Source organism: Schistocerca americana, chromosome 2 (genome assembly GCF_021461395.2).
Source record: "Schistocerca americana isolate TAMUIC-IGC-003095 chromosome 2, iqSchAmer2.1, whole genome shotgun sequence".
In the NCBI taxonomy this organism is placed as follows: domain Eukaryota; kingdom Metazoa; phylum Arthropoda; class Insecta; order Orthoptera; family Acrididae; genus Schistocerca; species Schistocerca americana.
Window position 1 is genome coordinate 576,423,112 of NC_060120.1, and position 17,204 is coordinate 576,440,315.

Below are 17,204 nucleotides of genomic sequence, written 5' to 3' on the forward strand. Positions count from 1 at the left end.
CAAAAACATACATTTTTCATATTAGATGAATTGTTGTGCCACCTACTACCAGGTACTCCATATCAGCAACCTCAGTAGTCATCAGACATTGTGACAAAGCAGAATGGGGTACACCGCGGAACTCACGGACCTCGAACATGGTGAACTCATGGACTTCGAACGTGGTCAGGTGATTGGGTGTCACTTGTGTCACATCTGTGCATGAGATTTCCACACTCCTAAATATCCCTAGGTCCACTGTTTCCGATATGATAGTGATGTGGATACTTGAAGGGACGCGTACAGTACAAAAGCGTACAGGCCAAACTCTTCTGTTGACTGACAGAGACCGCCGACAGTTGACGAGGGCCGTAATGTGTAATAGGCAGACATCTATCCAGACTATCACACAGGGATTCCAAACTGCATCACGATCCACTGTAAGTACTATGACAGTTAGAGGTGAGAAAACTTGGATTTCATGGTCGAACGACTGCTCATAAGCCACACATCACACCGGTAAATGCCAAACAACTGCAACCACTGTGCTGCATTCTATGTGGACATGACAACCAACAAGCTGTCTGTCCACATGAATGGCCACTGACAAACTGTGGCCAAGAAATAAGTGGACCACCCTATTGCTGAGCACACTGCCCAACCCGACATCCTTCATTTCAATGATTGCTTCACAGCCTGAACCATAGGGATCCTTCCCACCAGCCATCATGTTTCTCTGTAATTTTATAATTTTTACAAGTAAATGTTCCTTTTGATGCACTACATTATTATAGATGTGTGTATTATGTGCTGGCAGAAGTGAGAAGTAGATAGCAAAGAACTCAAAAGAGGTACTAAAAGTAACCCAAAGTTATTAATTATAATATTATTATTTTGTGGGCCAGGTGAACTATATCACTGTAAACTAGAGTATGAAATTTGTCTTTTGAATAAATACATTTCAATTGATCTGAAGCTCTCCAAATTTTTTCTGGAAATTAAGAGAGTTATATCTTATTCTAAATAACTCTTGAAGGTGCATTTTCAGAGAACAGGGAGGAAGAGGAGCAAATGGGATACACAAAACAATCCTGTAAGTACTGAATCAAGTTTCTCACTGTCACAGAGGTGTTGTAACCATTACTGTCAGTTACTCCACACACACTTTCCAATGACCACATTATAATACAGGGTGAACAGTCTCTATATACGAGGGTTGGAACTTTAATAGTGGCAACTATTTATTTACAGCTCGTACAAAATAGATACCTGTTTCAAAGTTTTACTGACCTTCAAAATAGTCACCAGCATTGTGTATAACCCATTGCCAGTGATGTGGAAGTCATAGGGTACTCTTAGCACTGCCAGTTGCGTTGACTGTTCGAGCGGCACAGTCTATTGCCCGACGAATTTGTAGTAGTTCTGAAGTGAATGCCATGAAGTGTTTCCTTCAGTTTAGAAACAGAGTTGAGCTTATGAGGGCTTAAGTCAGGGGTGTGCAGGGGGGGTATAGCACTTAGCAGCCCCATAAGTCAAACAAATCAGTAACAGCTTGCTCTGTATGTGCTTGCTCTGTATGTGCTTGAGCATTGTCCTACAAAATGATGGTCAGGTCCTGCAGAAAATGTCATCACTTCTGTCTCTAAGCTGGTCATAGGTTGTGTTCCAAAAATGAATAGCACTGAGACAGAAGTCATGACAATTTCTGCAGGACTTGACCATCATTTTGCAGGACAATACTCAAGCACGTACAGTGCAAGCTGTTACTGATTTGTTCAACTGATGGGGCTGCTAAGTGCTATACCAACTACTGCACTCCCCTGACTTAAGGCCTCTTAAGTTCAACTCAATTTCTAAGCTGAAGAAAACACTTCATGGCATTCGCTTCAGAACTGTTACAAATTCGTCAGGCAACAGACTGCGTCGCTCGAACTGTCAAACACAACTGGCACTCCTAAGACTATCCTATGACCTCCACATCGCTGGCAACGGGTTATACACAATGCTGGTGACTACTTCGAAGGTCAGTAAAATTTTGAAACAGGTATCTATTTTGTACGATCTGTAAATCAATAGTTGCCATTATTTAAGTTCCAAGCCTCGTATTTGTGTGAAAACACAAATATATCAAACATATGTGATATCTAATGCAACATGTATTATAAAGGAACACAAAAATCAGTACATTTCAATGTGACTGCTCTCCTATTCTCCAAGTCCTTACATGGCGGCCAGTGCTCAGCCACAGACCAAAACATTCTATTCAACATAGCAGATAAGACTTGATAGTGTGTCTCTCATTCATTTTTTCTAGTGTGCTACACTGTTAACTTTCACCTGGTACACCTTAATATTGATTAGCCTCTATGCCAAGAAATCTAGGTGCTATGCCATAAATCTTCACCGGGAAAACTTTATCATTGATAAACCTCTATGCACAGAAATCTAAGGAAATCAGGTCTGGAGAGTGGGGAGCCAAAAGGCTGTGACAACTACATTCAATCCATATACAAGGAAAAACTGCAGCAAGGTAATTACGGACAACAAAGCAAAACTGGAGGGGCATCCCTTTCCAGGAAGATTTCCAACATAATAAGGTATAGGTGTCTGGTAACTCTTTTTCTCTGCAAACACGAGAGCCCACGAAAGGTAGTCCTTGTTATTCCTAGCATACACACTGGGGTTGTTTCATTGCTATTACTGAAGTGTGTATGGTTGTTCATTCGCCCAAATTTCGCAATTAGGTCTATTCACATGCCCACACTGTTATGTTTCTTCTTCACCGAACACGTAACCAGTAACAGATCATAACATGCGCCTGTTGGACTGGACAATTCTCAGCTTCAAGCTTATGCAGAATCTGGACATGGTGCATACATTTCTGTAACGTTTATTGCAGTGTTTATCAGACTGTGGATTGTGGAACACCAAGCTCCCTGCTCAATATCCTGGCAAATGCAAAGGAACTTCGTGTGATCGGATCCTCTACCCCCCCTTCCCCCCCACCATTTCTTGTGCTAAGAACAGCCTCCCTAATATTCCTCCTCACCAACATTACCTATAGGTTTGAATTTGTTCTTGACTCTTGTGGCACCTGGCTTTCCAAATTTAGAGGTGAAATCCTCCTGCACCTTTTCGTAAGTCAACCCACACAAACAGGCACATACAGCAGTGGTTCTTTCTTTTGTTGTGGGTATTTTGTCAAGATCACTGCATAAAAAATGGATTTAGCTACAATATAACATAAATGTATAGCTAACTTAAATTTTCCCTTTATATGAAAACTCTGTATTACAGTGGACTGTAGATATTTGTCCAGTTTCTAAAAATAATGCTGATGTGAGACAAGTTAATGCCACTCTTTGTGGTCCAAGCAAAGCAGGAATTAAGATATACACAGGTTACTCCTTCTTTTCATATAAAAGTGAATGATCAAAGTTTTATTATCACTGCACAAATATAAATGCACATACAATAATGAGAAAAAGTCCTTAAATAATTACACAATAGTCCTAATGTTCTGTACTTATGTCGCATGCAATACAAAATTACAAGATGAGAATACTGCAATTTATGGCTCAGAGAGGGCAAAAGGGAAAGTGAAAACAATTTCACCTGTAGGAAAACTGGATGCCAACTGGCCATATTATGCTATATTGTCATACAAGATAGATTACGCTTAATAACTTGTTTGTTGATAGTGGAAAAATAATATGAATTTAATTTACTGATCTCATATTGTGTAAATAAATATTCTGCTACCACATTTTTTTAGGATGTGATAGAGGACATTTATATGTCAAATTATTTGTTTGTTTTGCATTAGGTGGCCTTTATGAGGCATTCAGCTGGTAAATATGCTCCTCTCTGCATTGACCCCACAGCATCCCCTTTCAATTTTTCCTTCATATATGGTGCACTTCAATCATATAAAGTTTGTTGAGGTAAACTGAATACAGAAAGGATCAAAACAAGAAAGTATTGTTTGTTAGCAGTTCCTCTTTGCACTGTCTTGTTTCCACTGGTGACAGAAATGAACACAATGTTTGAAATTCTGAATCCATAAAACATTCATGAAGCTATAGGTACTTTGTAACTTAACCTACAGGATGCAAACAATATAAGTAAATAATGATGTCAACTGAATGAAGGCCATAAAGACCTACCTCTGTTCAATTACCTATTCAATAACCTATGAAGCAGCAGGGAAGAAGAGGGGATCATTAATATCTACATTTTAATGAGTCTTGCTCAGTACAGATCTTCAACACACAATTTTCTTTCTCTCAGTGTGTTGAAGTGTGACTTCATAGTGTGTGCCTTATTCCTTCAAGCGAGTCAGAGAGATTCGATATAGTTGTAAGATGACAAGAGACATGTATACATAATTTATCGAGCCTAAAATTAAACATTACTTGTGCAATTTGCTTCCAAAAGACATACACACTAAACAAATTCTGAATTAATCTCAGCACATATTATCAGTCTATTTCAGTGTACAATGTCTACTTCCAAATTAAATTATTGGCAGTCTAACAAGGCAAAAAGAATTCTTCAAACTGAGAAAAGAGCATCTCATATTACATTAAAATTTGTACCAGTTTACTTATGTGTGATGTTCTAACACTCACTACAGCACAAGCAATAAAAAAACACCATCTAAAAACTTTTTAAATTGTTTCCTGCTCATATATACTCCATCATCACATTCAAAGAACTACGTAAAATATGATTTTTCAGAAAAGAGAAAATTCAAAATCATGAAAATTCTTTCTTAAATGAGTAGACATGTCCTTTTATTGCTTGTTACCAATAAGCTACAAATCACTTAAAATTAAAAACATAAAATAGCTTTAATCAAATTTGTACTTAAGATACTGTCATTATTGTTACCTCATTCTGTGATTTGTAAAAGTAAACTGCTGTCATAATTGAATTCTGAGGTAAATAACACAGCCACCTTTCATGAAATTTCTAAAATTTCACAGATAATTACCCTTAGTTTAAAATGAGCACCGTCTGTCAGACTTACGGACTGGGTGCAAACATTTATTGAAAAGTTACAGTTCAATATTTACTTAGTTAACCATAGCTAATTTATATGTGTACATGTGACATAGCTTTTTGCACCAAAAGCACCTTTCATATGTACATCACATATGCACATAACAAAATAAGTAAATGGTAACACCAATTATCTTACAATAAGCAAATCCACAGGTCACTGAAAGTCACTTGTAATAAATGACAATGGAAATAATTTGCTTTTGAAGCTACTTCATTAAATTTCTAAAATCTTGGAAGTGGTCAGTTCACATTCAGCTAAGAATAACACAATCAGTGACATTCTTATTTTCATGTTTTAGGCGATATTTGTGATGATACAGATATCCAAAACGAAGACGCTAATGAGTCAGTTCTATCTCTCTTCCTGTCTTCTTTAAAAAATTGAAATGTATAAAAATAACTGTACATATGCAGTTCCTACTATCCATTATTGGATCTCTCACTCTCTATAAACACACGCATGCACGCGCACGCACACACACACACACACACACACACACACACACACACACACACACACACAGAGAGACATTACAAAAAAACACATATCACTCTTTCTTAAGAGATTGCATGAAGGTTGAAAGGTCATACTCTTCTTCATACTGTTTGTCCTCCCACAAATCGGGCAGAGTTTCTAAAACAGTTTTCATGCTAACTCCACTAAGCTGTGAACGGGAGCTAGAAGAATGGGCAATATCCTTCCTCTTGTCATCCAGAGAAAATAAATCAAGTAGCTGCAAATATAAAGAATATACTGTATTATATTATTATATAGAGGGGAGCAAGAGAGATTGGAGGAAGGGGGGGGGGGGGGGGGGTGAGAGAGAGAGAGAGAGAGAGAGAGAGAGAGAGAGAGAGAGAGAGAGATATCTACAGTCTGTCACGTAAAATGAATTTGACAAAAACTAAAACATACAAATGCATCATATATGAACAAAAGAAAAATGCAATCAGTAATACATCCAGTCACATATGCTTGAAACCAAATTTTCTGCATGTTCACGTATAAGAGACGTACAATATGCATAAAATTTGCATTGACAGTTGTTTCAAAGTGAATTTTGCTTGCATTTGACACAGTGTTAAGAGTGGGAAAAAAGTTTAATAATCAATTTTTTCCGCTTTTAGGTCACTTTGTCAGCTAACCATGTCCCTTAAAGTCATTCACATTTTTAACCAATTTATAACATGTTACCCACTTTTGTACAAATGGCTTTGATTTCCCTGTATATTTAGAAGTGTGGTAATACTCAATTTCGGACTTTTGGGACGTCTACACAGAAACACAACCTCAGAACGCGACATGTAAGTTGCACTCAAGTGTATCTCAGCCATGAATTCAAAACAAACTAATGCTTATGAGCACTGCATGAAACACAAAGGTTCCTTCTTTTGGGCTGTGAAAGTAGTAAGGTCATATCTTTTACCACTGTGTGTGATACTGACCATGCTTTTGCTTAACTGATTGTATCTTTTTAATATAGGTTCTGTTCATTACTGACAAATTTATAAAGATGTTCCAAAAACAGCTGTGTGCTTAGAAAAAAATTCTGCAGTCTTTAATCACAAAGTGTATGCTTTCACAGCTTGTGTCCATCGCATTTCAAATCTCTAGGCTGGGAGGCCCATTTCAAATCTCTAGGCTGGGAGGCCATGGTTTATACAAGGGTTGGAACTTTAATAGTGACAACTATTTATTTACAGCTCGTACCAAAAAGAAACATGATTCAAAGCTTTACTGACCTTCAAAGTAGTCACCAGAATTGTGTATAACCCATTGCCAGTGATGTGGAAGTCATAGGATACTCTTAGCAGTGCCAGTTGTGTTGACAGTTCAAGCAGCATGGTCTATAGCCTGACGAGTTTATAACAGTTCAGAAGTGAATGCCATGAAGTGTTTCCTTCAGTTTAGAAACCGAGTTGAACTCACAAGGGCTTAAGTCAAGGGATTGCAGTAGGTGGTATCGCACTTAGCAGCCCCATCAATCAAACAAATCAGTAACAGCTTGCACTGTACGTGCTTGAGCACTGTCCTGCAAAATGATGGTCAGGTCCTGCAGAAAGCTGGTCGTAGGTTGTGCTCCAAAAATGAACAGCACAGAAACAGAAATGATGACACTTTCTGCGGGACCTGACCATCATTTTGCAGGACAATACTCAAGAACTTAAAGTGCACACTGTTACTGATTTGTTTGACTGATGGGGCTGCTAAGTGCTATACCACCTACTCTACTCTCCTGACTTAAGGCCTCGTGAGTTTAACTCTATTTCTAAACTGAAGGAAACACTTCATGGCATTCGCTTCAGAACTGCTACAAATTCGTCAAGCTATAGACCATGCTGCTCGAACTGTCAACACAGCTGGCACAGCTAAGAGTACCCTATGACTTCCACATCGCTGGCAAAGGGTTATACACAATGCTGGTGACTACTTTGAAGGTCAGTAAAACATTGAAACAGGTATCTATTTTGTATGAGCTGTAAATAAATAGTTGCTACTATTAAAGATCCAATCCTCGTATATAAAACTGTTCCCTGACATTTCACCTCTGACAGCAGGTGAACTCTTTTGAGCTGCTGTTTTACCTTCGTAAATATCTTCTGCAATAGGAACGAAACATTAGGGAATAGTTTTACATTCTGAAGACGGCCTCCCAGCCTGGAAGTTGTAACTGCACTTAGTGCTCTTTTGTGCATTTTTTAATATGAAGCATATATAATTTTTTTAATCTGACATTCTGCTCAGTGACATTTTATTGTTATCCTTGTTTCTACAAATATATTCCTTTATGTTATAATTTAATGAACTGTAAAAAATGCTGCTTACTGTTACTCAATTACTTACTGTACTTTTCCTCAATCATATCCAATCCTGTTCATTATATTTTTCTTTTCTACTATTTTTGTGTCCGTGGAATTATCTGCTGAAATTTATTTTCGTACCAAAGATCATGGTAACCACTACACCTGCCAGGAGCTAATTACTGTTAAAACTCTATTAGAGCTATATTTAACAACAATGGGTACTGTAAATGTATGATTTCAGGTTTTCACAGTATCAGAAAATTTTGAATTTTTCTCTGGTATTCAGCCAGGAATGCCTGAAGATGGAGGAAATCAGCTTGCCGAAATATTGTGGCTGAATACCCAAGAAATATTCAAAATAATGTAAATGTCCATACAGAGTGAGTCTGGTATGCTGGCTGCATAATAAATCTGCACAACAGCTGTTCCATAGAGGAAAGTATCTCATAATACAATTTGCAACCTTTATGATGCAGCACAGTTCACTGCAGTGCTTGTATATCTACAGGAGTCAACTCGATGCACTACTGAAAAACATTAGGATTTCCTCCCTTGTCAATGATGTGGTTTTTACACATAAAAGACAAGCCCGAACTGAACAAGGACGGGGCAGGAAAGTAGCCACAGTCTGTTCAAAGAAATCATCCTGGAATTCACCTGAAGTGATTTAAAGAAACTGTGGACAATCATAATTTTGGTTATTTGAGCCCCACTTCCCACATAAAATTAATCAATAATGTTACCACCTATGTAAAAAGAAAGGAAAAAAAAAAAAAAAAAAAAATGTAGTACGAGGGTGGTTTGAAAATTTCTCGGAATCATCACGAGAGGACAGTGCTAGCGTGAGTTGTTCACACGATATTTATAGGAGTGTTGCCTGTAAACACATGCCATGTCAGTGCTCTTGGAAGAGAGCTATGGTGGTGATGTGGCTCTGTTTTTCTTCTCATGTAGTGATTTGCAAAGATGGAAAAAAATCGAGATTCGAGCAGTGATTAAGTACTTCGTAAACAAAGGTATGAAAGCAAAGGACATTCATGCCGATTTCCAGAATACCCTGGGGACTCTGCTCCTTCATATTAAACTGTTGCCAAGTGGACAAATGAATTTAAATTTGGTCGGGAGAGCTTAGATGATGATCCGCACATTGGTCGGCAAAGATGTGTCACTACTTCAGAAATCATTGTAAAAGGCACAAAATGGTCATGTAGGATTACACTTGCCAGATATCATCTGAAAGTGTATATCACATTTTAACTGAAGAATTAGAAATGAAAAACGTTATCTGCAAGATGGGTGCCGCGACAACACAATGTGCGCCCGCACACATGTGCCGTCACCATGGCAAAATTACATGAACTAAGGTATGAACTGTTGCCACTCCCACCTTATTCACCTGACATGGCTCCGTCAGACTTCCATCTTTTTCCAAAACTGAAATTTTTTCTTGTTGGGCGAAGATTCACTTCAAATGAAGAACTGATAGCCGGAGTTGACAACTATTTTGTAGGCCTGGAGGAAGCTCATTTTTGAGATGGGATCAAGGTACTGGAACATCACTGGACCAATTGCTAATGCAAGGAGACTACATTGAAAAATAAAAAAATGTTTCAGTGATGTAAGTACCTTTTTTCTATTCCACTCCGAGAACTTTTCAAACCACCCTCATATGACACTGTTAGCTAGGACACCCTGAACAGCAGTTTCAGCTACCTTATTCTAAATGTTTTTCTGTCATTCACACACAGTCAACTTTCTTTCGTGAAGTGTGGGATTTGCATGTTTTAAGTGTATGTATCAACTACAGGTGACTGTAACGGGTGCCAAGCTTAATGTACCCATCCGACGGATGGATCACCATCAACAGCATTATGTGCCCTCACTTCATGAGACAATATGGAGAGGTTTGGAATTTAATACAGGACATTGGTGCACAGACTGCTGATTGGGATTTTATCCACTACCCTCCTGCTCTTTGCTGTAAAGACAAAGCGAAAGCAGCCAACTGCACGTGCATATCCATGCAGTTTACCCATCCAAGTACTAGCTAGCCCAACATTGCTTAACTTCAATTATCTGATGAGAATTGGTATATTCAAGCACACAAGGGTGTCAGCATCACCTTGTGATGATTCTTTAAATAAGGCTGAAGATGTACAGAATTTCTTTGGATAGTGATTTCAGTGTCCATCTGTGCATAGTATTTTATGGAAGTAAACTGTACAAATACGATACCCAATACTAAAAAGTAGGTGAGCTAATGTAAATCTCCAGTTGGGCCACAGTGTTGAGAGAGTGAGTAATGTTGTAGCTCTTGTGAGCCTATGTAAGTAATATTTGTATTATTTTATAGTGTCTGGTTGTTAACCTCATTGTAACTGCATCTGTTCGACTATATAGAGTTTTAATGTATTAGTAGGAGACCTTTATTATGAGAGCTTGTACAGGAGTTGAGAACGAAGTACTGATAGTGAAGAAGTGGGTACAAGATAATGACAGTACGGCTAATTGTTGCTTTTGAGTGCCATGATGCTGTTAAAATGCTAAAAATGATGTGTACCATATCAACATGGATGACAACTGGACAGTGATTAATGGTGAATCAACTGTGAATTGTGATGTTCATCTGAATGTATAATAAAGTTTTATGAGTGGCATGAAATGGGGCAGTGTACACACAGTTATGCTCTATAACTGTCTATGTGGTGTGTACTCAATTCATGCACTTCTTATGAGTGAAAGAGTTGAAATACAGCCAACAAAAAGATTTTTGTGACAGACTTTTAGGGAAAGTAAGCTCCTATATCCTCAACTGGTAAAACACACTGCTTACTATTTAAAAATAAAAAGGTGTTTTACTGTAGTAAATCAAATGTAGTGCATGTAAACACTGTTAATTTCGTGATGAAGAAAATTTCCGATCTTTATTAAGTAATGGCTGCTACTGAGACCCATCTAATTTACCACTGAGTTATACAAAACAATGATTGACTGTACAAATTTGGCTGAAAAATTGTTATAAATCTCTGTCATATAAAATTGATGAACACAGGCTTTGCAAGTGAATCAACACTATTCCAACAGTACTAGAGATTGTGAAATGCTTGTCAGTAATGTAAGATTGCACAAAAACCATATTTAAAAATGAAAGCACATACCAGTGTCAAACATCTTTTGATCAACTGCAGTCACTGTAATTAGTCATCACTATTTTTATGCACTACATCAACAATGAATTCACGTACAGAAGACACCCCCTACAAGATAGTAGTATTTGGTACCCATCAACAGTCACTATTAACGAGAATATGGTATATGGTTTCAGTGTGAGTGAGTTGGCTGCCGCTGTACCTGAAGACCATTCAGTGTGCATAACACACTTGGTATTGGGTCGGTAACTTACAGCCAAAAATATCTATAATAAGTTAAATATTACCTAGCCAAAAAAATAAATGTTATTTTATTTTGCTACAGGTTTCGGTTCTGAACCATCATCAATGATAGGGTCCTTGTGTCAATGTGGCATCATATTTTTATATTTTTACAATTTTTGATTTTATATTGGCTAGGCAATTATGGTTTCCTGTGGTAACTTATGTTAAAGCATGTATGATATGTGATACATCTGTGATAATTTTCCTGCCTTTGATGATGGTTCAGAACTGAAACTGGTAACAAAATAAAATAACATTATATAGGCAGCATAGTGTCAGGAATTTTTTTTTTTAAATTAAGTAGTTAGCATTTGGATCACCTCTAACAATGATCATCCAGTAAAAATGAAGGGAGAGCAAGGACTGGGGCTAAGGAATGGTGTGAATGTTCCATGCTGCATGGTGGCACTTTGTCACAATCACACTTTAAGAGGACAGGGCAGTAATCACAGATTGCTAACAGGGTTAGCCAACTAAACTTTTGAAAAGCCATAGGCTAAGTGGTTAAAGGTTATCATGAGTTCAAAAATGTTCAAATGTGTGTGAAATCTTGTGGGACTTAACTGCTAAGGTCATGAGTCCCTAAGCTTACACACTACTTAACCTAAATTATCCTAAGGACAAACACACACACCCATGCCCGAGGGAGGACTCGAACCTCCGCCGGGACCAGCTGCACAGTCCATGACTGCAGCGCCTTAAACCGCTCGGATAATAATTAATAATAATAGTAAACTGTAATGAACACATTTCATATTTGTTATGGTTTGCATTATGCTCCTACTGTTTATCATATATATGTCTATAAAATCAACATCCACACCCTGGCACAAGTTAATATTAATTTTAACTACAGTTTACCTGTTCTGTTCCCATTGTTTCCATGCTTGCATTCTCACTGCTAATTACTGTATTTGCAGTCAAGAGCTTGAATTTTTGAAGCCTGTAAATTACATTCATTCAATGCGTTATTCTATTTCAGTAACACAACCATGTTTTAGTGTAAATACTAGTAACATCATCAGTACAAAATTAGCATCACAATCACTTTTATGGTACACAAGAAAATGAGTTGATTTAAAACAAAAACACAAAATATCCTGATAATGATGAGTTGCTTCTATTTGTAACAAATGTTGCCTCATGGTTCGAGATTATAAATTTATTACACCTCATCATCCTTCGTTAGTCTGTCTATACTGTGAAAAAGATAATCAAATTTCTCTGGGCAGTAACATATGTGATTTTTTTTTCTATAAGAACACTGTTTATGAATGAAGTGCCAGAGTCATTGCTAAAAGCAATCTTTCTAAGTGCAATAAAAGTTCATTAGTGGATTATCTATAACAGTATGATTTAACATCAACCAAACTTTTTGACAGTCATACCAAATGAATCAAGTCAGACATAAGTAACTTGAAAATGTGAATGTTCTAATCTCTATAAAATGCAGTACTATGAGTTTTTCCAAAACATATCTGTTTGTGGCCTTTTTTTCCTTTTAGTTTAAGTAATAATACGATCCCTTTATAGCCCAGTGTTTCAAGTTTGGCTGGATTGAGAAAAAAGAAGATGTGGAGCAAATATGGGGACTGCAGAAAATTTAAATCATGATAGTGTTAATGGAGTCCACCATACAATTATGAAGTTACTAATTTTTTATTATAATGTGTCTTAAATATGTCCTGCACACACAACACCGGTGTCATAAAAGCTGTACACAAAAGAGAATTGAGGGACAAGCTATTCTGTTTGTCATTATCTCAAAAAATAGTTCTAACATTGCTGTATCTGTTGCCAATAGGGTATTTGACTATTTTCTGTAAATCACCTTCAATGGTTAAGTGTCATTTTATGCTCATAACATGCTTTTTTCCTTCTTGACTTTCAGCATCCTTTTATAAAAACGGAATTGAAATTCAAATAATTTGAAAGCATGCAAAACACTCAATTTGAGTCATGTGATGCCTATGACATCACTGCCTAGCTCACTGCTCCTATTGTCATAAAGCTAATACATAGTGATATCTTGTTTTGGGATTTACATTTTGGAAAATGGGTTACAAATGATCTGTAGTACCACACTGTACAAATACATCCATAAAAATTGAAAAAGTGTTTTTGAGTGTGGCAAAGATTGAGGTATGTGAAAATTGGTTGCACTGTACCGGCAAAATGCCACCGTGTCAATGTCCGAATTCCCTTGCTTAATTAAATGTCTTGCACTCTCAAGTTAACATCAATTTGTCTCCGAGATACACTTTCCCACTGTACAAAGAAGGATGGCATCAATCGACAAAATTAAACCGTTAGTAAAAATTAGTTTTACACACTTAGTCGTACATCACTGACAGCTCGGTTGGTAGAACAGTGGACTGTCGAAATTTTATAAGATGACGTCCATCGGTCACTGGTTCAAATCTAGCATGTGACAATACTTTACCTTACTTATAAAACAACTCAACAGTCCTTTCATATGAAAATCAAATCACAACTACAAAACTTCATCACATCACATACAGAGCATTATTGTGTTTTCCTTGGTGTTTACATGCACTTAAATTTGCAACGGCTGTTCACACGCATCATGTCCAAAATTATATATTTGTGTTATCTGCACATTGTATGTGGTTTATATCTCTCTGCATACAAAACCTCATTGTCCTACACCTTGTTGTACTGTGGCAGTGTGGTGATAACTTCATCCCCAGTAGCCCATTTCTCAGACTAAGATTAATGTGAAGCTATACACTATACATCTCACCATCAAAAGAACTGCTACAATGAGTCCTTGCTACACTATTTTCATATTTCGTATATCCGGATCCCATTCTGGGTGCTGAAGAGTCCTCTCCATTTGGCTCGGTCCTCCCACCACTTTTCTTCCTTGACTTGCTGCCAGGTCACACCTCTCCTTTCCACAGATATTCTCACTCCTGTTTTCCACCGTGTTCTTGGGTGCCCTCTAGGTCTTTTTCCATCCATCTTTAGTTCTTCCATAATTTTGGGGAGTCTCTGCCCACACATCCTCTTAACATGCCCGTACCATCTTAATCTCTTTTTTTCAATTTCTTCTCTCATACTTTCTTGTTTAAGGTCCTTTCTGATATCTACGTTCCTTACTCTGCCCATTCTTGTTTTTCCTTAAACTGCTCTAAGAAATTTCATTTCCCCTGCTTGCAGTCTGCTCCAGTCCCTTTCTGTCATTGTCCATGTTTCTCCTCCATAGATGACAATAGGGAAGTAATAACTCTTATACATAAGGAGTTTTGCTTTTTCTGAAACTTCCTTATTCCAAATCGGATGTTTTATTGTTTGGTAGAAATTGCCTCCCTTTTGTAGCCTCCTATTAATTTCGTTGGTTATTCTTCCATCACTAGATATTTCACTCCCTAAATAAGTGAAACTGTCTACCACTTTGAGGGGTTCTTCATTCAAAGTAATATTTCCGTTGATCCCTTTCTCTATTCCAAATACCATTACTTCACTCTTATCTTTTTTTATTTTTAATCCATGCCTTTTCATTATTTCCTTCCACGCATCAAGTTGTAACTGTACATCCTCTTTATCACCCCATATTACCATATCATCTGCAAAAATCATCTTTTTGTCTTTTTCCTTTACTATATCTTTAACTGCCATATTCATTCCCTCCATCAATACATTAAAAAGTGCAGGAGATAGAATACTTCCTTGTTTTAAGTCCTTATCTTATTTCGAAGTATTCAGAGTTCCCCAACGATGTTCTAATTCTACAATTGTGTCCTTTGTACATTGTGTTTATTACATTAATGTATCCATCATCTGTATCTATTTTCTTCATTTCTTCCCAGAGTCTTTCCCTGTTAACCGTGTCAAATGCCTTTTCTATGTCTATCACGCTTTTGTTATACTCCCAACTTTTTCCCATCAGTTGACGGATAGAAAATATCAGGTTGATTGTGCTTATTCCTTTCCTAAACCCAGGCTGTTCTTCACTCAGCTCCTTTTCTATATTTTCACTTATTCGGTTTAGTAAAATTCTTTCAAAAATCTTGGCTGTATGACTCATAAGGGTTATTCCTCTGTAGTTTTTACAAAGTCTTTTAGTGCCTTTTTTTAAGATGGGAACAATGTCTCCTCTTCTCCAATCGTCAGGTATTGTAATATTTCTCCACTGCATTCCCACTGGACCTGCAGCTCTTATGTCCACTGATACTTCATCAGGTCCTGGGGCTTTTCCCCCATTCATCTTCTTCACAGCTATTTCCATTTCTTCCCATGTAATTTATCCTAATTCTGCTTCCCAACTTCTCTCAATTTCTCCATTATTTGTTATTTCCTTGTGTACCTGCTCCTCAGCGTTTAACGGTTTCTTAAAATGTTCTTTCCAGAGATCTTTTATATTCCTTGGGTCTTCAATCACCATACCATCCTCTGTTTCCATCTCTACTGGTACTTCAGAAGCCTTCCTTTTTATTTTTCATCATTTTATAAAACATTTTTTATTGCTCTTCACATCTTCTTAAAGTTTTTTTGTAAACTCTTCCCATGCCTTTTTCTTTGCTGTTTCCACTATTTCTTTCCACTTCTTTTCCTCTATATATCTTTTATGGTCCATGTCATTTTTAGTTTTCCACCACTTTCTCCATGCTAACTGCTTGGATTGTGGTATCATCCCACCAACTTGTCTTACTTTTTCCTTTCGAGATGTTCTACTACGTTCTTTTTGTGCTGCTTCAACTAAAGTGTCTTTGAATAAACTCCATTCTTTTTCTACATCGCAGAAAACGTCTTTTGGAAATTTGTGTGAGACTAATTCTCTATACATCTCAGCACTTTCACTCTCCTTCAGTTTCCAATCCCATATCATCATCACTTTCTTCTGTTTTCTATTTTTCACACAATGATTCATTTTCCATTGTCCCACCAGTAATCTATGGTCTCCATCTGCACTCACACTTGAAATTACCTTCACATTTATTACTTTCTCTCCCCATTCCCCATCTACTAGAATATAATCAATTACACTCTTGGTTCTCCCTTCCCAACTGTATCTGGTGATAACATGACTTTCTCTCTTCATAAACCAGCTGTTTTCTATTTTCATTCCATTCCTCTGGCATAAATCCAGGAGTCTTTCCCCTTCTTCATTTCTGTCTCCATATCCAAGACATCCCAACACTTGCTCAAATTCCTTTCTGTCTTTGCCTACCTGTGCATTAAATCCCCCATCACTATATTGGCACTCTATATACGGTTCTCTAACTCATTTTCAAAGTCTATCTTCTCTTCTTCGCTACATTCCACTTGAGGTGCATAAATCTGGATAATTTTTAGTGTTTCCTTTTGGAATCTGAGGTTTAAAATTATGATCCTGTCTGATACATATGTCACACTTTCAAAAGAGCTTTGTACATTCTTATTCACCATCACTGCCACATCATTTCTTCCAAACCTGTTATTCCCACTCCAGTGCAGTTTTCCTCCTCCTCTCAAGTTCTTCTCACCTTTTCCCTTCCGCTTCGTTTTGCTTAATCCCAAAATATCTAACTTTCTCTCTGGTAGTATATCTGCTATTTTTTCCATTTTTCCATTGAGGGTTAATATATTAAGGGTGCCAATATTTAGGTTATTGTATAAACCTTTTAAAAATTTATGAGCCTTCCAGGATTCAAACTTGTGATCTTCTTAATCGCAGTCACTTAATGCTATCCACTGTGCCACAGAGTGCATGCTATGAGCGGGAGCTAGCTCTGCTGAGTATCTTCTTGGTTTGGGTCGTATTTCATGACTGACAGTCAAAAATCTAGATATAAGATATGGGCCAACTTGCAAAAGTTCTACAATCCCTAGTTTTGAGTGGGTTTCAATATGTTGCAGGGAGTAGGGAAAAGGTTTCCACTATCAGCATTCACAAAATTCTTTTCTATTGTCACT

At 37.3% G+C, this 17,204-nt stretch overlaps 1 protein-coding gene across 1 annotated transcript in view; it reads right to left on the reverse strand.

Moving 5' to 3' along the window:
- Positions 1 to 3,235: 3,235 nt before the first annotated feature.
- LOC124591202 (TATA-binding protein-associated factor 172) overlaps positions 3,236 to 17,204 on the reverse strand; it is a 294,467-nt gene continuing 280,498 nt past the window's right edge. The window contains exons 35-36 of the mRNA XM_047131715.1: positions 12,147 to 12,228; positions 3,236 to 5,780 (exon numbers count right to left, since the gene is read on the reverse strand). Of these exons, the coding sequence (XP_046987671.1) occupies positions 5,595 to 5,780; positions 12,147 to 12,228 (268 nt within the window). The 3' untranslated portion in view covers positions 3,236 to 5,594. The remainder of the gene's footprint in view (positions 5,781 to 12,146; positions 12,229 to 17,204) is intronic.